The sequence below is a fragment of the Thunnus albacares genome, chromosome 17, assembly GCF_914725855.1.
Source record: "Thunnus albacares chromosome 17, fThuAlb1.1, whole genome shotgun sequence".
Lineage (NCBI taxonomy): Eukaryota > Metazoa > Chordata > Actinopteri > Scombriformes > Scombridae > Thunnus > Thunnus albacares.
Window position 1 is genome coordinate 27,940,794 of NC_058122.1, and position 22,686 is coordinate 27,963,479.

The window sequence follows — 22,686 nt, forward strand, 5'->3', positions numbered from 1 at the left end:
ACGCATGAATACACAAATAAAATAAAATAAACTTAATTAATGAAATTAATTCAAAACATTTTCAAAATATTTTAGAGACATTAGTTAATATTTGTAAAGATCCAACTTTTTTGATCATTTGGTTTTGGTTTGAGCTGTTCAATAATGCAATAAACATCAATAATATTAAAATACATATTTTAAGTAATTATTGAAACAAATGAATAACGCGTCCTGCTACCTGGTGATTTAGTTTTGATAATGAAACATATTTTATTGTCTCTATTGTCATAAAAATAGAAGAATATAAGGACTTTTTAAAAATTTATAATATGAGATCTGGTATTTTTTACCGCTCCGTGAACGCAGCATGAGCGCCGCTTGTTGCCTAGCAACCGGGACGCTGCGAGTTAAGTCCAACGTGGGAACCCGCGCGGAGGGAACAGCGTCAAGTCAGAGAGACTCAAAACGACGACATCCGGTCAGAAACTTAAAAATAAAAGCCCTACTGGCGAACAGAGGCGAAGGTCATTGTAAGAATGTCACAATGGAACATAAAAAGTGGGGAAATAATGAGCATAATTATGTTAAGAGTGAAAGAATTTAATCGTCTTTACTTTGAATAAACGCTGCTGTTCGTCAGAATGTTTTTTCTTCGTTACGGCTTCACTTTGAAGGGCGACTGTCGTTTTCCGGTGAATCTGTCGAGCTTGACGCGCTGCTTCAGCCGAGGCTGCTGTTTTCTCTTGAACATCGTTAACAACCTCCGAGATTCCTGCCGGTGTGATGCTGGGCTCTTCTCACATCAGAGAAAGTGTTTTTTATTATAGTTTTTTAAACTTTATACAATATATTTCTGTTTCTAATCAACACGAGGGTCATTACGAGCGGAATTTGTTTGCGAAAATGTAGAAGTGGCGGTGATATTTTAAGTGTGATAAGCTAGCAAACGTTAGCTTAACTTTAATCAACGGTTAAACGGACAGAGCTGCGGGTCTTCATATAAAACCAACATGTCGGAGGAGGGCATCAGCTTGTATGAGCTCTTAAACTTATCCATCGGGACTCCCCAGACGGGAGCTGTGAACTTCAGCGCCCTCCACGAACTGCTCCACGCCGTGCTGAAGCAGCTGGGTCTCCGGGAGATGAAGATCCGGTGGAAGGAGCTTCCTCCCGGGCTCGGCGGCCGCGGGCACCCGGAGCCTCTGATGGAGGTCTCCGGTACCGAGCAGGACAGCGACACCGAGGAGAAGCTGCACCGCACACAGAGGGGCATGTCCGCGGCGGAGCGGGAGGCTCAGCCCGGTACCGAGCTGCTGGAGCGGACCCCGTCCTCCGGCACCGCGGCGGACGGTCAGCGGAGGCTCCAGACCCGCATCCAGAGCTGCGAGGACGGCGTGTCCAAGGTGAGAACTCCTTCAGTCACTTCTATCAAATGAAACAACATTTATTTTTAATATTTACTGAACCAAAAGTAATAAACTCTATAATATGAATTTTAACCAAAAGTTCCAAACAAGATTTTCTTTTAAATATTAAAGGACGAGTTTACAGAAAACAAACGATCCTTCAATCTCCACATTTTCTTTATCCTGATAATGTAACTTATATATTATTATTATTATCACATTCCAGTGGTTACTGTTAATAAGTACATTAGTATTTTCATTTTATGCTACTTTATAGGCAAGACAAGTTTTAAAAAAATACTTCACATAAAACACATAAAAGGCTTGAAGACAAGATGTAAAAGAAACAAACGTTCAAATAGAATTTAATAATAAACTGGCACATTTCATTACATGTGAGCTCAATGTGCTTTACATTGAAAAACAAAATATATAAATATTAACATGAGAACATAAAGCAATATAAATGTTAGAATATAAGTATGAAGCGTCCACCCAACGTACTTTAAACACACAGCAATTCAAAAAAACCAAAAATATCAACACAGTCAAATAGAAACAACTGTTTAGAATAAGACGGATAAAATAGAAGAATAAAAATGACAGTTCAGCGCCAGAGATGAATACATTCTCCAGAATTTGGTTTAATAAAAAACAAACAGAAAAGTCTTCAATCTTGATTTAAAGAACTGAGTTGCAGCAGACCTGATCCAGACCTGATCCAGACCTGATCCAGACCTGATCCAGACCACCTGAGAGGTCTGGATGTTTCATAACGTAGCAGCAGTATTTTAAATTCTATTTTCATAGATTCAGCTACCTGGCAGTGTATAAGTGTTCATGTTTAAATGATGTTTACACATGAATGTGTTTATAATTATAATCCAGTAATATGATAAAAATGATCCTGATTATATTATATTATATTATATTATATTATATTATATTATATTATATTATATTATATTATATTAAAGTAAATCAAACTTGTGTCGTGACAGATGAAACTTAATCCTAATAATTTATTATCATCATCACGTTCCACCAAACCATTCATTGATTAATTGATAATGAACATAACTGTGTTTGATGGTTCAGGTGTGTTGCACTAGAGGCCACGCCCCAGGAAGTGATGTCACAACAGGTGTTTTTCCTTCGGCTGCCGGTGGAGGACGCCTGCTGTGACATCACCGATCAGACGCCGCCGACACGCTTCAGTCCCGACAGAACGGAGCGGCGGCGATGATTTATACGATCGATACGACTCGTCCTGATCGCTGACGATCACATGACCGACCAGCGTAGCTGAGCAGGAAGGAGTTCTACTGCTGACGTCACATCAGAGACCACACTGACTGTGGGTTTGCTGATTTATGAGTTTTAATATAAAAATGTTACAACTGACTGATTTTAGTAGGAATTTATTGTTAAAAATGAGATTTGTGGAGCGTCGCTGTAGCTTGTTTCCTGTCTGTCTCCTCGCCGTCCAATGATGCAAAAATACCAAAAAGAAGAAGAAAAAAAGATCTAGTTGTGTTTTTCCTACGTTAACTTTGTGTCCTCTTTCATATCTGACGTTTCTCTGATCAAGTCTTTTACTGACGGATCCACACAAAGAATTGGAGGGAAAATTCAGTTTGTAGAAGCTTGAACATAAATTGTTGAGTAAAACTGAGGAGACGCTTCAACATCTGATCAATCAGACGTCACGTTTGCAGGAAAATTCATAATGAAAACGTCATATTATGGATGCAAACGTTAGTAAATGTTTTGCATCATTCTAATCATAATTTGTCCAAACTCGACATCTCCAGAGACGGTTTCTTCTTCACTGTTTACTTTATGTTACAACTAGATCATCCACCGTCTCCATGGGTCACATGACCCTCTCCCACGGCAGTAGCTGCTCTTCTTCTTCTCTTGCATCTCTGGCGGGACGGCGGTGAACATGTCAGTGTAGTATTAAGCCGTTGATGACAGAGCAGAGCACAATAGGAGATCATCTCAAATGACCTCAGCGTGTCTGCGTTCAGGTTTCTGAGACAGAAGACAGAAGCTGAACTTCAGCATCGTCTCAAACAGACGAAGCAGGTTGAGACGCAGTGAAGGAAAGACAAACCTTTGATTATTGCGTGATGCGTTGAATAAAAATGGAGGAGTTTTTGTTATCAAACCCCCCCCCCCCCCCCCCCTCGTCTGTGTGATGGGGGGTAATTAGTCCCCCGCTGAGATGACTGGCTGTCAGCGTCTGAATGGCTGTCAGGTGAAAAGCGGGACGTCGGGCAGCTGCAGGTGATGCTGCGTCTTTCACAAGCCCGTCTGAATCATTCATGTCCTGTGTGGGCAAAGCTCGGGTCAGCTGCCATATCCGCTGACTTAACCGTGACCAGGTGACCCGGCCTGCCCCCCCAACCCCCCACTCCCTCTCCCCCCCCCCCCTTCCCATCAGGGCACAGTGGTTTAGCCAGTAAACGCCACATGTCATGGAGATCAGGCCGTTCGCCAGCGTTCACCCATTAACCTGTCAGGGGAATCGTTTTTATAAAGCCTGTGTTTAGCGGTGGAACCCCCCCCCCCCCCCTCTCTGCCCCCCTCCGCCCCCCCGTGAGGCTGCTGAGTGGCGTTTCCTGCTTGAGGTGCAGTAACGGTCAGATCTGTTAATGACAGACTGATGTTAAACAGTAACAAAGCTGCAGCCTTTTCTTTTCTCACCAGAATGTGATTTTATCGTTTGTTCGTCAGCAGATGTTTGACTTGTAGGAAAAGCAAAGTTGTTCCTGATAACTTCAACAACTACTCGCTTATCTTCCTGATAAATAAACCATCACAGTGTGAATAATAAATAATAGATAGATAATTAGATCATTAGATTAAAGGAATAATTACAGCAAAAACATGTTTCACTGTTCATTTGAAGACTTGTGAAGTCGTCCTTTAAGTAAAACAACATAAAAATACTTGTATACTCTTGTTTTATCTGACCAACAGATATTGAATCTATAATGATATAAAACAAAGAAAAGCAGCAAATCCTCATAAATATTCAATGAATCAGTTTCAGACTGATATTAAATGTTTGACAGTCTTGTTGTCATGAAGGTCCTTCAGGTTTCTATCAGTGTCATGTGGATTTATCATTTTTATATTATTATATGTACAGAACAGATGGAAATTAGCATTATGCTACATTAAAACATGTATTGATCTCTGTCATTGTTTTAAATAAACCAGTAAATGAAATGAAAATTACATCTGGAACCTTAAACTGAACTTTGTTTTGATGGACAGACGGTTTCTAAGTGACCTGAAGGTGTGTGATGTATTAACCAGCTGTGAGTCATTCAGTCTGACGCTGTGTGTGGTCGCTACGCATCACTGCACGTCCACCTCACCTACCACTCAGGAATGTCCTCTGTTTACACACACACACACAGACACACACACACACACTCACACACACACTCACACACACACACACACTCACACACACACACACACACACACACACACACACACACACACACACACAATCATACAGACACACTCACTCACACACACACACACACACACACACACAATCATACAGACACACTCACACACACACACACACACACACTCTCACACACACACACACAATCATACAGACACACTCACACACACACACACACACTCACACAGACACACACTCACACTCACACACACACACATACGACCACACACACACACACATACCATGTTCCTAATTAACAAACAGACAGATTAAATGTTCATTTACTTTGACAACAAACCCCGACAGGAAATGTAAAGAACCTGGAGGTGTTTTATCAGTGTGAGATTCCACGTGTGTGAAAACAGTGTAACAGCTTTATTTGATCGTGATTGTGCTTCATCCTCTTCGTCAACCGCTGTGTGCTCTCGCAGGGGTCAGAGGTCGGAGGGCAGTCGCTCTCAGAGATTTCTGTTTCTTAATTTAAAACGTGGAGGAACATTAATGTGTCCTCGACACAAAGCAGTGAAAAGCTTTTACCAGTGAAACATGTTGAACTGTGTGTTGTGATCTTCAGGCGATGAAGCTGATTCAGGAGCTCCACAACCAGAGAGACGACATGAAGGAGGAGATGAAGGAGCTCCGCCACCAGCAGGAGAAGGTGAGACTGCACATTACTGACACACTAGTTTATTATCCAGCAGCTGAACAGTGAGGCGCTGATCCTTGACTCCACTACTGCAGGAAACCACAACCTGCTGAAGGTCTGATCCTCTTCAACTCTTTGTCTTTACACTAATTGTTCAGCAGCATCAGCAGTGATTCATAAAGCAAACAGGACACAGAGGGATTCACGGTTTAAATGTAGAGGTGAACCTGCACACTGAGTCCTGACACATGTACACAATCACAATATTATAAATTATTGACACGATAACCAGAATATCATCCTGAATGCTCCTTTGATGGAAAATCAAAAGACTTATAAAACTTATTTTGCTAAATCTTTCCATGGTAAAAATCAATATAATCAGTTCAGTTGGGTTCAAGTGTGAGTCTCACACACACACACACACACTGTAGTTTACTGACTGAGTCTCACACACTTCGTCCTGCTGCCAGAAATAATCACTAGAGCAGCATGTGTGTGTGGAAACTGAGCGTCCAGCTGCTTCAGGAAGCTACTGAAGCTTTTTAAACATGAAGCAGGAGGAACTCCCTCTGTGTGTCTCTCAGCTGGACGTCAGACAGTAACTATGACATAACATGTATATGTTTAACAATAAACGAGCAATAACACACGTGCTCATGTATGCTGTGGTGTAGATACTGACGGACGTGTTTATTCTCTGCGTGTTCAGATTGTTTGTGCTCAGGCGGAGACGGACTCTGCTGTGGAGAAGTGCTGCCAGCGGCTCAACATGCTGGAGGACACGGTGGTGAGTTTGTGGACTCAGAGATTTATTAGGAACACAGTCCAGTACAACAGCTCTGCCATCAATGCTACTTTTAAGAGTGAGAACTTGACTTTATGTTTATGGTTGAGGTGATAGTGGGTGGTGGTGACAGTGGGTGGTGGTGATAGTGGGGGGGGGGGGGGTTTATGTCTTTATTATAGAGACAGTGGACAGATGACAGGAAGGGAGAGAGTGACGGAGGGATGACATCCAGCCAGTGAATGTTTGGACTAAATATCAGAAAGTCTTTGTAATTACAGCAGCATGTTGTCTGCCACCGCAGCAACAAACTAATCACTCAATTTGTTGTCATAACGAGAAACTTTTTTTGTATTTTTCACATTATTATGACATATTTTCACGTTATTACTCGACACCAAATTATTCTGTTCAATTTAGTGAAATAACGAGAAAGTTTTGTGTTATAACAAGATAAAGTGATGTGACGTCACAACAAGAAACGTTTCTCATGAAAACAGAAACATTTGGAATCTGCTGCAGTAATAATGTGAAATAATTAATATAATAAATAATTATAATCACATGAAAACGATCTTGTTATAAGGAGGAAAGAATTCTTCACAGCGAGAACCTGAGCAGACATACATACTGAAAGGAAGGATGTGTGATGATACCGTTCAAAGGAAGAGCTGGCGAAGTTCTTATTTTGAAGACGTTTATTAGACGATGAACCATCGGGTCCATTCCATGTACAAAGATGGTCTGGGCAACGTACCCCTGTTGGTGCATAGCTTATATAGGGTTACACATCTGAATCTTATCACATGAATAACATAGGTTTTCCATGGGCACTAGGTCAGTTGGGAGCCCTCCAATCAAGTGGTTGACAGCTACCTCACAACATATTATGTGTCCCAACAAACCACATCTGGAACAGTTCCAAACTTGACCATAAACCCATTATTTGTATTTAAAGGTCCCCCCAAGAAGGGCTATAACATATTACCTAAAATGACATGCAGATTATGGAATATTTAGGTCCCATGTCCAACATCCAAAATCAGTGAAATGCGTAGGGTCAGATAAAAGTCATACTAACACATACGGTTTCAATCGTTAGTTACATCTACTTATATAATGACTTCTTTTGCAAATATTAGTTAATAAAAGGAAATAATGAAAGTTTGATGTCTTTGTCTCAGATATCTATGAGCGATGCGTTTGAGAAGTATCCGGACGTGGAGGAGCTGAGTCAGTGCGTCACCTGGGACGTGATGCAGTCGGCTCTGCTCAGCGAGAGAGAAAACCTGCAGAAGGTGAAGAGACGATGATCCAGCCGATCCCGACCGAGACTTTATTCATCCTCAAAACCGGGAAAGAGTTTGTTTACGCAGCAGAAACGTTGTACAAAGGTTGTAAAATAACCTGCTGCTGTTTTGAATCATCTGCATGAAAAAAATATTCAAAAACAAATAAACAAATCTGTTTCCTGATCCAAACAAAGATGGCGGCAGAGTTGCAACTTGAGAAAAATCTGTCAGAGCAGCAGTAAATATTTATCAGTCAGAGAGATGAATGCTAATAATGCTGCTGTTATAAATATGCTAATATATCAGTCACTATGTTAATGTGGAAAAGCTGAGAAGCATCAAATATGAGTTTATTTATTTATTTGCAAAGTTTAAAATCAAACAACAACAAAAAGCGAGGAAAGAGGAAAACAGCTTATTGATGAACTAAATAATATAAAGACATGAATATGAAATAAAAACAAAGTCAAACATACGTCTGTACTATAAACTGATCAATAGTTTCATAACTTTGGACTCTTGTAACTGACAGTAAATTAACTTCTGGTTGTCAGACGTTTGTGAGATGAAGATCAGTCGATCAATCGATTAGTTTCCAACTATTCAATGAAATGACAACTGCTTTGATAATCAATGAATCCTTTTGAATAATCTCCAAATTTTCTGATTCCAGTTTGTTAAATGTGAATATTTCCTGTTTCTTTAGTCTCTGTGACAATAAACTGAAGATCTTTGAGAACAAACGATTAATCGATCAATCAAGAAAATAATCAACATTTATTGATAATGAAAATATTGATCAGTTAGATCAGATAACTGATCTGAGAGTTAGTTTCCTCCTTAAACTTAAAGTTCATATAGATTATGAGAATAAAAGATAAACTCAGATCAAGACGTTTTATTTCTTCAGATTTGTGAACATTTCTTTCAGACAGATGACCAATAAAAACACAGTTAAATGAAACTCTACTAACATTGTTTACTTGTTTACAGGAGCTTGTAAACTCAGGAGTTGTTGATCCGTCCGCAGCGGTCAAACCTTTCAGCAGCAGCTCCACCGCTGTAAACGCTGAACCTTCTCACACCGGCGCGCCCTCGTCCCCCCGCGCCGCCGAGGACGCCGTCAGTCCGGCGGCTCCTCCTGTTCCCGCAGAGCAGCAGACTCATCCTAAAACAGCCGGGACAGGAGCCGGGACGCCTCTGACCCGGAAGGGCAGCGGCTCACAGCGTTACCCGGAGACGGTGGAGGCTCTGAGGAACATCGGCAAGCTGAAGGAGAAGCACAACAAGCTGGAGGCTCGCGTGGCGGAGTTAGAGGAAGGAAAGCTGGACCAGACTCAGCTGACACAGCTCAGAGAGCTCGTCACTAACAAGGGTAACTTCATATCACCTGATGACACTCTTTCATAGAGCGGCGACTGACTTTAAGGCTTCTCAGTCAGCTTCTCACTGTGAGTGATGGAGTCCCACATGGACGACATTTTCTGCCAAAGTTTGAATAGTTTTGGTGATTTTACGTGAGAGGTTTTGGTCATTTGTATTAAAATCTGTGCTCTTCTATACTGGGTTCAAGTGGGCTCAGGTGGAAAAAAGTGATGTAATGTAGTCTGTGGACCAATTAGGGTAAAGATTTGCAAGATTTGCAAAGTTGTGTGCTTTGCAAATCTGATCAAACTGCATCCACACAGTTCTGCTGAGGCTATAGAGCAGCTATAATCAATATTTTTTATATTACATACATGAATGATAATGTTGCTCCGTAACTGCTGGATGTGGAAATAAGCAACTGTTTGCTAACATGTTAGCAACAACTACTTTATAAACTGATAATATGACAGAAGTTGTGTTTACACTGTTCTGCTGAAAACAAGTGGACAAAAAAACAAGCAGCTTTAACCAGATTGAAACTATAAAGGACCAAGAATAGAACCCTGAGGAACCCCAAAAGTTATTATTGACATTAATGAATGATAATGTTGCTCCGTAACTGCTGGATGTGGAAATAAGCAACTGTTTGCCAACAAGTTCAACATATCAAGTTATGAGAAGTTCCTTCTTTGACTTGGACTAATATTTACTTTATTGTACATTTAGGTTCTCGAAATGTTTATAACAACCTGATGGATCAGATGAACCAGCAGAGAGCTTTAATAGACAGTCTGATGAGCGACCGCGAAAAGGTGAGAAAAACAAAACGCTTTCTCACAGTCGCAGCCCAACATCTGCACCAACATCTGCACCAACATCTGCACCAACATCTGCACCAACATCTGCACCAACATCTGCACCGACATCTGCTCCAACATCTACACCGACACCTGCACCAACATCTGCACCGACATCTGCACCGACATCTACACCAACATCTGCACCAACATCTGCTCCAACATCTGCACCAACATCTGCACCGACACCTGCACCAACACCTGCACCAACACCTGCACCAACATCTGCTCCAACATCTGCACCAACATCTGCACCGACACCTGCACCAACACCTGCACCAACATCTGCACCAACACCTGCACCAACATCTGCACCAACACCTGCACCAACATCTGCTCCAACATCTGCACCAACATCTGCACCGACACCTGCACCAACACCTGCACCAACACCTGCACCAACATCTGCACCAACATCTGCTCCAACATCTGCACCAACATCTGCACCGACACCTGCACCAACACCTGCACCAACATCTGCACCAACATCTGCTCCAACATCTGCTCCAACATCTGCTCCAACATCTGCACCAACATCTGCTCCAACATCTGCACCAACATCTGCTCCAACATCTGCTCCAACATCTGCTCCAACATCTGCACCAACATCTGCTCCAACATCTGCACCAAGACAGACTCCTCAGTATCACATACAGTCTGTTCTGCTTTGGTTCTGATGATGTAATGTGTGTCTGTCCTAAGCTGGATAATTTGGAGGACATGTTTATGAATCTGAGCAGCCAAGACAGAGAAACCTCCTCAGAAGCAGCTTCAGAAAGTTTGGATTCAGACAGCAAAGCCTCTCATGAGCTCAAACCGCAGATATCCTACCTCAGGTAAAGACAGAGTCACCACACAGAGGAAGGAAAGTCTGGTTTTACTAATATTATCTGAGCCACAAGTACAATATTAGAGGTTCAAAGCTTGAGCAGGTTTAGAGGAACACTGGAGCGGTTTATTCCCAGTTGCAGGTAAATCAGTACGAGTTGTCCGACAGACGTTCAGGATGGAAAACAAAGATGTTTTATTCTACATCCAGTTAATAAAATACATCAGGCCTCATGCAAGAAGCAAGAGATTTGCTCTTAAGAGCCACGTAGGAGTCTGACTCTTCACAGGAGGAAAAACACTCGTTTCAATTAGAATCATAAAGTTTAAATATGATACTGAAATCAACTAAAATAACAAACTTAATGCAAAATTAACATACTGCTCACCATCATCATTATCATCATTATCATCATCATCATCATCCTCGTGGCTGCCAGTTTCCAGATGTTTCTGTCAGTAATAAACAGCATCATGTTGACAGTGTAGCATCAGCTGCTGTAGCTGTAATATTCTCTCCTCTAATATCTCTGATGGTCACATGACGCCTCTCGTATGAGTCTCATTGGAGCGTTTTGCTTTAGAAACTAACTTCTTTATTTCTGTCACAGTGCTGCTCTGATAGATTCATGTTTTCTAACAGTTTCTGACGCTGATCGATGTGTCTGCTGGTTTCTGATTCTTCTTTTTCTTTGGGAACATTTTTTCTGAATGAAACGGAGCAGAACATGTTGTCTTATATATAACGTTCAGCTGCTTGTGAACAGGCGACCTGTTCACATCAGATTTACTACAAAGAGAGTTTGTTGGAAAACTTGTACGACCAAAAAAAACGAGTTTTAGAAGAAGAAAACATTCTTACATGAGGTCTGATGTGGGATAATTTATCAAATGTGATATAAAAACTGAACTTTAATGTTGCACTTTGACAGTTTGAAAGTCTTTACATCATTTGTTCATTGTCTCTGTGTGTCTACAGTCACTTTGTTATATTTTGATTCAGGCCCTTATAGTGATAGTTTAGATCAGTTTTAGATGTCGCTCTGTGTCTTCATGTTCCGAACGTCACGTCCAGGAAGTCTGTGCAGAAACTGGAGGAAGACGTGAAGCAGCTGAAGGCTAAACGAGCTTCATCTGATCAGAGAGCGACAGACCGACACCTGCAGGATCAGGTCAGACAGGAAGACGCGTCGCTGAGGGACAGTAGAGCTGATTGATATGGTGTTATTATTTCCTGCTGCGCTCAAAATGAAATGTCCGGTTTATGTGTCAGTTTGCTGAACAGTAAGCACGTCAGTCAGCTGATCATCAGGTGCCTAAAAAGAATGAACGACGAACAGGAAATACATTTTAATAAGTCACATTTTCTTTACACAACACACACTATAAACATTTTTGATAAGGTTCCATTAAGTCATTTTGTTTAATAATTGTGACTCAGAGATGTGCTGGACAGGATGTTTTATATCTGATATATTGACTTTTACCACCAGATATCAGTGATAACATCATGTCTCTACTTTAAAGCGTCCTGCTCAGAACAGTTCTTGGTCGCATTTGTTCAAAAAACTAATTTAAGCCCCGAATGTCAAAAAAAAAACAGCCTCAAAACTCAGTTTCAGTCAGACTTTACTTCAGATGTTAGATTTTATTGATTCATCTGAATGATTTTTCCAGTTTCTCTTTCTAAACATCAGATTTTCTTTACTATAAACTGACTTTTATTTATTGTCTTACATTGTTTTACAGCCACAGGATGAATTGTGTTTCTGTCTGACTGTTATTAGTGTTTACAGGTCAGTGTGACACAAATGCTTCATTCTAGTGAAGTGACAGGAAACAGCAGCTATTAAAGATATAAACGGCTGTGACACTCATCGCCTGCTGGTGGCTAAAGTGTTAAAACCGAAGCAGATATTATTTCCTGTTTATGTCTGTAGGTCTAAACTGCTGCTGCTTTCTTTCCTTCATGTGCTGCAGGTCAGCATGTGAATAAACAGACAGACAATCTGCAGCCTGATACGTCTGAGTTTACAGCAGGTTACATCTAAAAATGATGCGTCTTAACTTTTACCCACAAAAAGGACACTGCCATCGTTTTTTAGAGTAGAAACAGATTTTGGAGTAAAATAACGATAAGAAAGTTTCTCCAGCTGACTTAATTCCAGCGTACAGTATCAGGCTGATGTGTTTGAGTCTAATCTCAGCTCTGTGCCTTCTCCTCGACCTCTGACCTCAGCTGGACGACCTGCGAGGCATGTTGGAGGACATGACGCTGTTCTTGACCTCTGAGCTGTCCAGCAGCCTCGAGGACGAGGCGGTGCAGGACGAGAGCGATAGCGAGGGTAAAGAGAGATCAGCTGTCACCAGCAGGACAGTAAACGTTGGCAGGAAGCTCAGCCGGCTGTTCCAAGACTATGAACAGCTGCAGGACACAGTGAACAGCATCCTCCAGCTGCACACAGCTGGCACAGCAGGGCCGCTGCAGGACACAGAGGCAAGATACAACAGTACAGACAGCACAGGCAGTACAGACAGTACAGACAGTACAGACAGTACAGACAGTACAGACAGCACAGACAGTACAGACAGTACAGACAGTACAGACGGCACAGACAGTACAAACAGTACAGACAGTACAGGCAGTACAGACAGTACAGACAGCACAGACAGTACAGACAGTACAGACGGCACAGACAGTACAAACAGTACAGACAGCACAGACAGCACAGACAGTACAGACAGTACAGACAGTACAGACGGCACAGACAGTACAAACAGTACAGACAGTACAGGCAGTACAGACAGTACAGACAGTACAAACAGTACAGGCAGTACAAACAGCACAGACAGTACAGACAGCACAGACAGCACAGACGGCACAGACAGTACAGACAGTACAGACGGCACAGACAGTACAAACAGTACAGACAGTACAAACAGTACAGACAGTACAAACAGTACAGGCAGTACAGACAGTACAGACAGTACAAACAGTACAGACAGTACAAACAGTACAGGCAGTACAAACAGTACAGGCGGCACAGACAGTACAAACAGTACAGGCAGTACAAACAGTACAGGCAGTACAGACAGTACAGACAGTACAAACAGTACAGACAGTACAGACAGTACAGACAGTACAAACAGTACAGACAGTACAGGCGGCACAGACAGTACAGACAGTACAAACAGTACAGACAGTACAGGCAGTACAAACAGTACAGACAGTACAGACAGCACAGACAGTACAAACAGTACAGACAGTACAAACAGTACAGACAGTACAGACAGTACAGACAGCACAGACAGTACAAACAGTACAGACAGTACAAACAGTACAGGCGGCACAGACAGTACAGACAGTACAGGCAGTACAAACAGTACAGACAGTACAAACAGTACAAACAGTACAGGCGGCACAGACAGTACAGGCAGTACAAACAGTACAGGCAGTACAAACAGTACAGACAGTACAAACAGTACAGACAGTACAGACAGTACAAACAGTACAAACAGTACAGGCGGCACAGACAGTACAGACAGTACAAACAGTACAGACAGTACAGGCAGTACAGACAGTACAGACAGTACAGACAGTACAAACAGTACAAACAGTACAGACAGTACAGACAGTACAAACAGTACAAACAGTACAGGCGGCACAGACAGTACAGACAGTACAAACAGTACAGACAGTACAGGCAGTACAGACAGTACAGACAGTACAGACAGTACAGACAGTACAGACAGTACAAACAGTACAGACAGTACAGGCAGTACAAACAGTACAGACAGTACAGACAGCACAGACAGTACAAACAGTACAGACAGTACAAACAGTACAGACAGTACAGACAGTACAGACAGCACAGACAGTACAAACAGTACAGACAGTACAAACAGTACAGGCGGCACAGACAGTACAGACAGTACAGGCAGTACAAACAGTACAGACAGTACAAACAGTACAAACAGTACAGGCGGCACAGACAGTACAGACAGTACAGGCAGTACAAACAGTACAGGCAGTACAAACAGTACAGACAGTACAAACAGTACAGACAGTACAGACAGTACAAACAGTACAAACAGTACAGGCGGCACAGACAGTACAGACAGTACAAACAGTACAGACAGTACAGGCAGTACAGACAGTACAGACAGTACAGACAGTACAGGCAGTACAAACAGTACAGGCAGTACAAACAGTACAGACAGTACAAACAGTACAGACAGTACAGACAGTACAAACAGTACAAACAGTACAAACAGTACAGGCGGCACAGACAGTACAAACAGTACAGACAGTACAGGCAGTACAGACAGTACAGACAGTACAGACAGTACAGGCAGTACAAACAGTACAGACAGTACAGGCAGTACAAACAGTACAGACTGTACAAACAGTACAGGCAGTACAAACAGTACAGACAGTACAAACAGTACAAACAGTACAAACAATACAGGCGGCACAGACAGTACAGACAGTACAAACAGTACAGACAGTACAAACAGTACAGACAGTACAGACAGTACAAACAGTACAGGCAGTACAGACAGTACAAACAGTACAGGCAGTACAGACAGTACAGTCAGTACAAACAGTACAGGCAGTACAAACAGTACAGACAGTACAGACAGTACAAACAGTACAGACAGTACAGGCAGTACAGACAGTACAAACAGTACAGACAGTACAAACAGTACAGGCGGCACAGACAGTACAGACAGTACAGACAGTACAGACAGTACAGACAGTACAAACAGTACAGACAGTACAAACAGTACAGGCAGTACAGGCAGTACAAACAGTACAGACAGTACAGACAGTATAGACAGTACAGACAGTACAGACAGTACAGACAGTATAGACAGTACAGACAGTACAGACAGTATCACCAGAGACATAAGTCTGTTGATTGAAGAACATGTCTGCTACTTTTATTATCGAAAGAAAAATTAGAAAAACGCCGTCAGAGTTTCTCAGAGCGTCTGCTGACATCATCTGACTGTCCAACAGTCCAAAACCCAAAAATATTCACTTTACTATAACGTAAGACAACGAAAGACAGAAAATTCTCAAATTTGACAAAGTGAGACCATCAAATATTTGGAATTTTTTGCTTAAAAAAGGACTTAATCAATAACTCGATTATCAAAATAGCTGCAGATTAACATTTTGTCGATCGACTCCAGTAATCAATACTCTTATTATTATAATTAATGTTCAAGACTGAAGCAGCTTCATGGAGAAGAACAACTTTAATATGAGACCAAACGTGTTGGTTTATTAATAAAGTTGATCTTTATCCAACATGTGTTGAAGACTGAACTATAAGCAGACATGAAGCCCAGTTTAAAACCAACCAGTACAGAATGTATAACTGGTAATGAAGACATCTGCAGGTCTCTGTGTGTGTGTCTGAGGGCAACAAACAGTCTTCATATGATCAGTCGGTGGTTTATTCAGGATGTTGCTCCACATATTTAACAGAAATGTTTCACACAGTTTGGCTGTAAAACTTCCTGTTGTTCATTTGAATTTTGTTTATATTCTTTAACTGGGCGAGCAGGTCAATACAGGTTGGTATGCTTAGAATTCTTTGCACGTACATACAAAAACATCTAAAACTGAAGTTTATCAAAGAGGAAAAAGAAAAACAAACAGCAACTTCCTATAATGTAAAAATAAATTGTGTGTGTGTGTGTGTATGTGTGCGCGCGCGCGTGTGTGTGTGCGTGTGTGTGTGTGTGTGTGTGTGTGTGCGTGCGTGTGTGTGTGTGTGTGTGTGTGTGTGTCAGAACGTGGAGCTGGTGAACGACGTGCAGAAGTCGATCCTCCAGCTTCAAGCAGAGTGTGAGAAGCTTCATGAAACCACCAGATGTTTACATGAAGACAACAGACAGAAACAGAGTCACATCGAGGTAAACAAGTAAACAACTTTTCTCAACCGTTTATTAAACCTTTATGGTATTTTGGACTCATATTTACTCCAGAACAGTAATGAAGCAACAAAGAGACTGAACGTGATGTTTATTACGGTGTATTAAATCGATTATCTCTGCAGGAACTGTACAAGACGACGGAGGAGCTGGAGGAGAAGAAGGCCGACAAGCAGATGGTTGAGACTGAAATCGTGAGTGTCGTATCTCTCCTGCTCGATCAACCTTTTGCAGTATTTTCCTGCTAATAATCTGAAACTTGTCGTCTCTCCTCACCTGAAGAAAGCAGATAAAAGCGCTCTGGACAGCAAAGTGAGCCGCCTGCAGTTCGACTCGGTGACGGAGCAGATCAACACCATGTTCCACGAGCTGCTCAACAAGGTGACGGGGCAGGAGCAGGACTGGCACAAGGTCATCGACAAACTCTCCACCGAGATGGAGTGTAAAGTAAGGCCCTTCGTTTTATTCTCTCATTTACCTGAGACGGATGAGACGTTTGACCTCTGACCTCTCCGCAGCTGAACAGGATCGAGTTGGACTCTGTGAAGAAGCAGCTGGAAAACCGCTGGAAGAACATCCACGAGAAGCTGCAGGCTCAGGGAGCGCCGGAGCACGAGGACGCCGCCGGTATCAGGAAGTAAGTGTTAAAACGTTCCAGACGTGTCCGGCTCACCGCGCCTTCTAACGGCACAATCAGGAAGTGTGTGAGGGGAAAGTGACGTTTCTCTGTGTTTATTTCCAGACAACTCGTCGACAGATTTCACTGCCTCTCCTGCGACCGACCGGTCGTCAAACACACACCCGGACCGTGAGTCAACACCAACCACGCTGGCTTTAGTATCAGTAGCATGTTGTCTAGTTTCCTGTAGTGATTCTGAAGTTCAAGAGCAGCTTTCAACTAACAGCAACATTTAAACCTTGTATGGAGCCCAAACTGTCTGATATTAGAATATAGTCAGACATAAACACTGAGTCTGTATCCGGGTAAAACAGCTGTGTCTCAAATCACTTCTGTTAGTACACTATGTACACTATATGTTACTGCGTAGTGTGCAAATTCCTACAGAGTAGTGTTGTCTCAAATCAAACATGGCCGTTGTGCACTTACCAGAAATGACGATCGCAAATTAGCATTAGCTAGCGTTATCGTTAGCGCTAGCAAATCATTACAGACTGCTAAATGAACCCAAAAAACATACTGATGGTTTATATCCAACAACAGTATAGTGGAGCTTAGTGCTAAAAACACATGTATAACTTACACTTGTATAATGCGGTGATGTTCACTGTAGTTACAACGTACCCAGCCGCCATTTCCAGTTTAAAAAGTGGTCCCTCCCGTTCTGCTACGTAGCCAAGATGGCGACCATTGAGGGCGAGAAGCGTCCATAGTTCCACACTCAACTTTTTGACTGTTTTGAGTGCACCATCTGGGTTCTCACAGTACGCTGCGTTTCCCATAATTCTCAGTGTGTGAACGCACTTATGCACTCAAAATGTTCAGTGTGAGTACAGAAGTGAAGAGATTTGAGACGCAGCACGTCTGTCTAAGATGAGAGGTTGTATATTTCCTGTGTGTTGTATTTTTTAATTATTATAAATGATTTCATCTTTCCAAACATCTCTGACCTGCTCTCTGAACTCGTCTCCTCTCGTATCTCTGGGGGAATAAAAAGGCATCTGGTGACGCTGCCGTCCACTCCCGGGTTCCCCTCGCACAAGTCCATCAGGCCGTTCACTGTTTACGCTCTGGAGCAGTTCCGTCAGCACTACAGGAGGTGAGATGAGTTACTGCTGTGTCCTCTGATCGCCAGCAGGTGGCACAAGAGCCTCAGAAAGATGATTCACTTAAAAGTCCAAACCAGCAGGACTGTAAACATGATGTTATGCAGGGACACCTTCAGTCTAGTTGTTGTTAGTTTCCTCATCATCTGCTGCCGTCTCAGCCTCAAACCAGGGACCAACCGCTACAACTACGAGGTAGCAAACTCTCCTGGGAGAAGGGAGCAGCTTCAGAGGAGCCACGCCGCCATGTGCAGGCAGATAGAGAGCGCGCAGAGACGACTGAGACACTGCGACAGGGCCGACAGCAGCCCGGACACTCTGAGCGACATCCAGAACCAGAACCAGAACCAGCAGTGAGTCAGGGAGCAGAGGACAGATGTTCAGACTGAAGCAGCTCGTAGAGGAGGGAACTGCATACTGACATGACTGTAACAAGAGTGTAAAGATTAGGATTGATTTTATTCACAACCAAATACTTTCATGTACATTTAGGAAGACAGACTTGGAAAACAGTGAATCTGTCCTTTAATTTAGGTTCATTTAGGTTTAAGACAAGACGACACAGCTGTTGCAACAGGAAATAAGATTTCAGAATATCACACGCATGAAGTGTTGAGTAGAAAGAAATGAATGAAACTTAGATAAATAAGTAGCGCTGCAGAGCTGCATCCAGTCGTGATTACATCAGAAACATCTGCAGTTGATTTGCATATTTAATTGCTGGAATGCAAAACAGCATTTTCTGCTCTCTCCTATTGATCCTGAACAAATCTGAAAATCTGCATCAACTGTTAGAGATTAAAAAAGAAAAAGGAAACTGCACACTTTCATTTTTATTTGATTTTTTGTTTTTTGACAGCAACAATGTTCATTAATCAGCAGAAAAAAAGACTGAAAATAAGATTTATTCTAAGAGGCTAAATTCTATCTGTTGTATCAGATGTTAAAGGACAATTTCACAATTTTTTAAGTGTGTTTTAAAACAACAGTCAGGAGTCAGAATGAACAATAATGAACCAAAAGTCATTAAAAAGTCTGTGTGAAGCTTATATGAGTCTTCATCAGTCTGAGTTAATCATCAAGTGGATATCTGACACATTTACAGTCTCTTTGTGTTTCCTCGGACAGTGTTTCCCTGTTGAGCTGCAGGTGGAAGTATAGTAACAAAAAGAGGAACTTTGGCACTAAAAAGACTGTAACGGTGAAAGATATCTACTTGATTTGACTCATTTGGACGCTGAAGCTTCATATTAGCTTCAGATAAACTTTAAATACATCAGGGTGGGTCAGGGTGCTAATGTTCAGTATGAAGAGGAGGTTTCACTGTTCATTTGGGCTCCTGACTGTTGCTTTAAGACACTTGAAAACTGTGAACTCGTCCTTTAAAGAAGCGACTGAAATTAGAATAAAGTGACACAAACAGCAAACATCCACCAATCAAACAACATAATATAATTAACAACAATCCGTAGTGAGTTCAGTTCCTCTTCAGAGAAAGCAGAAGGCTTCACATTTAATTTTAGACTCTCTTTATGTTTTCCCATCTCGACGTCTGTGCAGCGAACGCATCTCCGAGCTGACGGACTACAGTCACCTGTCGGTGTCGCGGAGCTGCGGCGGGAGTCACACCATCACCTCGGCCAGCCAGCGACGCAGCGGCCTGCAGTACATGAAGCACCACAACCAGCCTGAAGGCGACGCGGTGCTGCAGGTAACATGATCCGGTCCAGAATAGAAAACCTCCACATCAAAGAATAAAACCATCCGACAGGATCAATCTACACTGATCTGATCCTCACAGACTGACACATAAAACTTTACTTTTATTTGTGATGCTTTAGTAGACTTTGTGGATCAAACTGCTGTACTTTACTGGAATCTTTGCTGCTTCCAGTTTCTCAGATGTGAGGATTTAAAACAGACAGTAAACTGTCGATCAGACAAAACAAGACGTCATAACATCATAACAGGCAAAATGATTAATCAAGAAAATAATTGGCAAATAAAATAGTTATAATTAGCTTAATTTCAACCAAACACATCATTAAAATGTTGCTTATACTTGTATTTATCAGTAATAATAATAATAATAATAATAATCCAGTGATATAATACATATTATAATAATGTAACTCATCCTGCTGCATAATCAGTGAGAACTTTTACTTTTGATACATTTTGCTGATAATATTTTTACATTAAAAAACTTTTAACTTGTAATGGAATATTTTTACACCTTTACTTAAAGTTTTCAAAGAATCAGTGTTGTCCCCTGACCTTTGACCTCTTCCTCTGTGTGTGTGTGTGTGTGTGTGTGTGTGTGTGTGTGTGTGTGTGTGCGTGTGTGCGTGTGTGTGTTTACTGGTCAGTCAGAGGAGGTTGATATCGTCGGACTGGACGGGCATATTTACAAAGGTCGCCTGAACGCACCGTCCATCAGAAACACAGAAACTAAACTACCAACAATCCCCAGCAAAGACGGTGAGTTTATTCACTTTATTACATTTATTCAGTTCATTACGTTTAGTTTCCTGTTTGATTTACTGAACACTGTCTCATCAGTGATGCTTTATGAATATAAATATACTTTATAAACGTAACATTTTACTTTAAGTGCCGTTATTTATCATTTATCAGCAGTAAACAAACATTTAATTGTTTATAAAACACTATAATGTAGTTATAAGCAGATATAAAGACATTTTTAAGTGTTTATTAATGTTCAGAATTTGTCAACAATTCTAACTTCTCCCATGAAGAAACTCACTATAACAGCTGCATTATAGTGAGTTAAACTATAAATAAAAACAATCACGTTTGGTGAAAGTTATCATTCAGTCTAAAGCAGGAGCTCACCGTTGTCATGACGCTCAGTGTTCTGGCTGAGAGCTGAAAATGTCTCGGTGAGAAACATCTGAGGTTTGAGTTGGTGGTGATTAACCCTTGTTTCACACACACACACACACACACACACACACACACACACACACACACACACACACACACACACACACACACACTGTGCTCTGCAGGAGTGTGTAAGACTAAAGACAAAGCCAAGAACTCTCCGTCCAAACCCGCCGTCTCTCCGGAGGCGGGACACGGCGCTCCGGTTCCTCATCCTCACAGTGCCAAGAGCGGCCAGTGCAGCCGCTCAGGTGAGTCTATCTGACACACACACACGCACGCACACACACGCACGCACACACACCACACACACCACGCGCACGCACGCACACACACTTTATTGTCACATGACAGAGAACAGTCAGTTAAATCCCTTCTGATACACATTTAAATACAAAACTGTTCAAATTTAAAACTACAAACACAAAACTTACTAAAAGTTTTCAAAGAATCAGTGTTGTCTCCCCTGACCTTTGACCTTTTCCTCTGTGTGCGTGTGTGTGTCTGTGTGTGTGTGTGTGTGTGTGTGTGTGTGTGTGTGTGTGTGTGTGTGTGTGTGTGTGTGTCTGTCTGTCTGTCTGTGTGTGTCTGTGTCTGTCTGTCTGTCTGTGTGTGTGTGTATGTGTGTGTGTGTCTGTCTGTGTGTGTGTGTGTGTGTCTGTGTGTGTGTCTGTGTCTGTGTGTGTCTGTGTGTGTCTGTGTGTGTCTGTGTGTGTGTGTGTGTGTGTCTCCAGCCTCCAGCAGCTCAGGCCGTGATTGGCCCGTGTCGACTCTCGGCTGCACGTCTCAGAGCTCCGTCACCGCCGAGCCGCCGGACAACGAGACACACAACCTTTAGAGACGAGACGACGCTCTGCTCTGATGATAATCTGTGATCCTGCAGACAGACGGAAAGTTTTTATTTTATTTTCTGGGTTTGATGCTTATTGTTTTCATATTTTTTGCACTACAGACATCAGCTGTGAAACAAACGCTGTTCATATTTACTGTTGCAAATAAAGTCGAGTGGAAGTTTCATCACTCCGTCTTGCATCAGAGCGTTTTTCTAATCAACAAACATAAAACCTTTCAGTTCCACTTTCGACACATCCTGAAATAAACATCCCATAGTTGAAGCTCAGTGACTCATCGTCTGTTTCTGATCTACTGGACAGAAACACGACATGACGTCACCATCAACTGGTTTTATTTACACTACTGGTGCGAAGAACAACTCAGTTTAAATAGTTTCATGTCTCAATGTACAAACAATTAGAGATGAAAAATGAATTATAAATTCTTTTTTGTTTAATAAAAGTTCATCTAAGGTTTTATCCCAGTAGCCTCCAGCAGATAAATCAGCTCCATGACTGTACTGGTTCCACTGGTTCTGACTGGTTTGTTGTCATTATG

General features: G+C 41.9%; 1 protein-coding gene across 3 annotated transcripts; it reads left to right on the forward strand.

Moving 5' to 3' along the window:
* Nucleotides 1–665: 665 nt before the first annotated feature.
* LOC122967778 (glutamine-rich protein 2) lies at nt 666–22,314 on the forward strand. Of its 3 annotated transcripts, XM_044332589.1 has the most exons (20): nt 671–1,385; nt 5,453–5,536; nt 6,237–6,314; nt 7,496–7,609; nt 8,597–8,978; nt 9,698–9,783; nt 10,531–10,664; nt 11,732–11,828; nt 12,896–13,153; nt 16,462–16,584; nt 16,728–16,796; nt 16,885–17,049; nt 17,121–17,239; nt 17,345–17,410; nt 18,279–18,380; nt 18,549–18,740; nt 19,948–20,098; nt 20,757–20,868; nt 21,420–21,545; nt 22,029–22,314. In XM_044332589.1, the coding sequence occupies exons 1-20, from the start codon at nt 993–995 to the stop codon at nt 22,130–22,132; spliced, it is 2,955 nt and encodes a 984-aa protein (XP_044188524.1). In that variant the 5' UTR covers nt 671–992; the 3' UTR covers nt 22,133–22,314. The 3 variants fall into 3 exon arrangements, with proteins under 3 accessions (XP_044188526.1, XP_044188527.1, XP_044188524.1); XM_044332591.1 differs by lacking the exon at nt 18,549–18,740 and having other exon boundaries at nt 666–1,385; XM_044332592.1 differs by lacking the exons at nt 10,531–10,664; nt 11,732–11,828; nt 12,896–13,153 and having other exon boundaries at nt 670–1,385.
* Nucleotides 22,315–22,686: the final 372 nt, after the last annotated feature.

Coding starts and splice junctions, on each gene's coding strand:
- LOC122967778 (XM_044332589.1), top strand. CDS start 993: ATGTCGGAGGAGGGCATCAGCTTGTATGAGCTCTTAAACTTATCCATC. Junction 5,537..6,236: donor TCCGCCACCAGCAGGAGAAG/GTGAGACTGCAC, acceptor CTGCGTGTTCAG/ATTGTTTGTGCTCAGGCGGA. Junction 16,585..16,727: donor AGAAACAGAGTCACATCGAG/GTAAACAAGTAA, acceptor TTATCTCTGCAG/GAACTGTACAAGACGACGGA.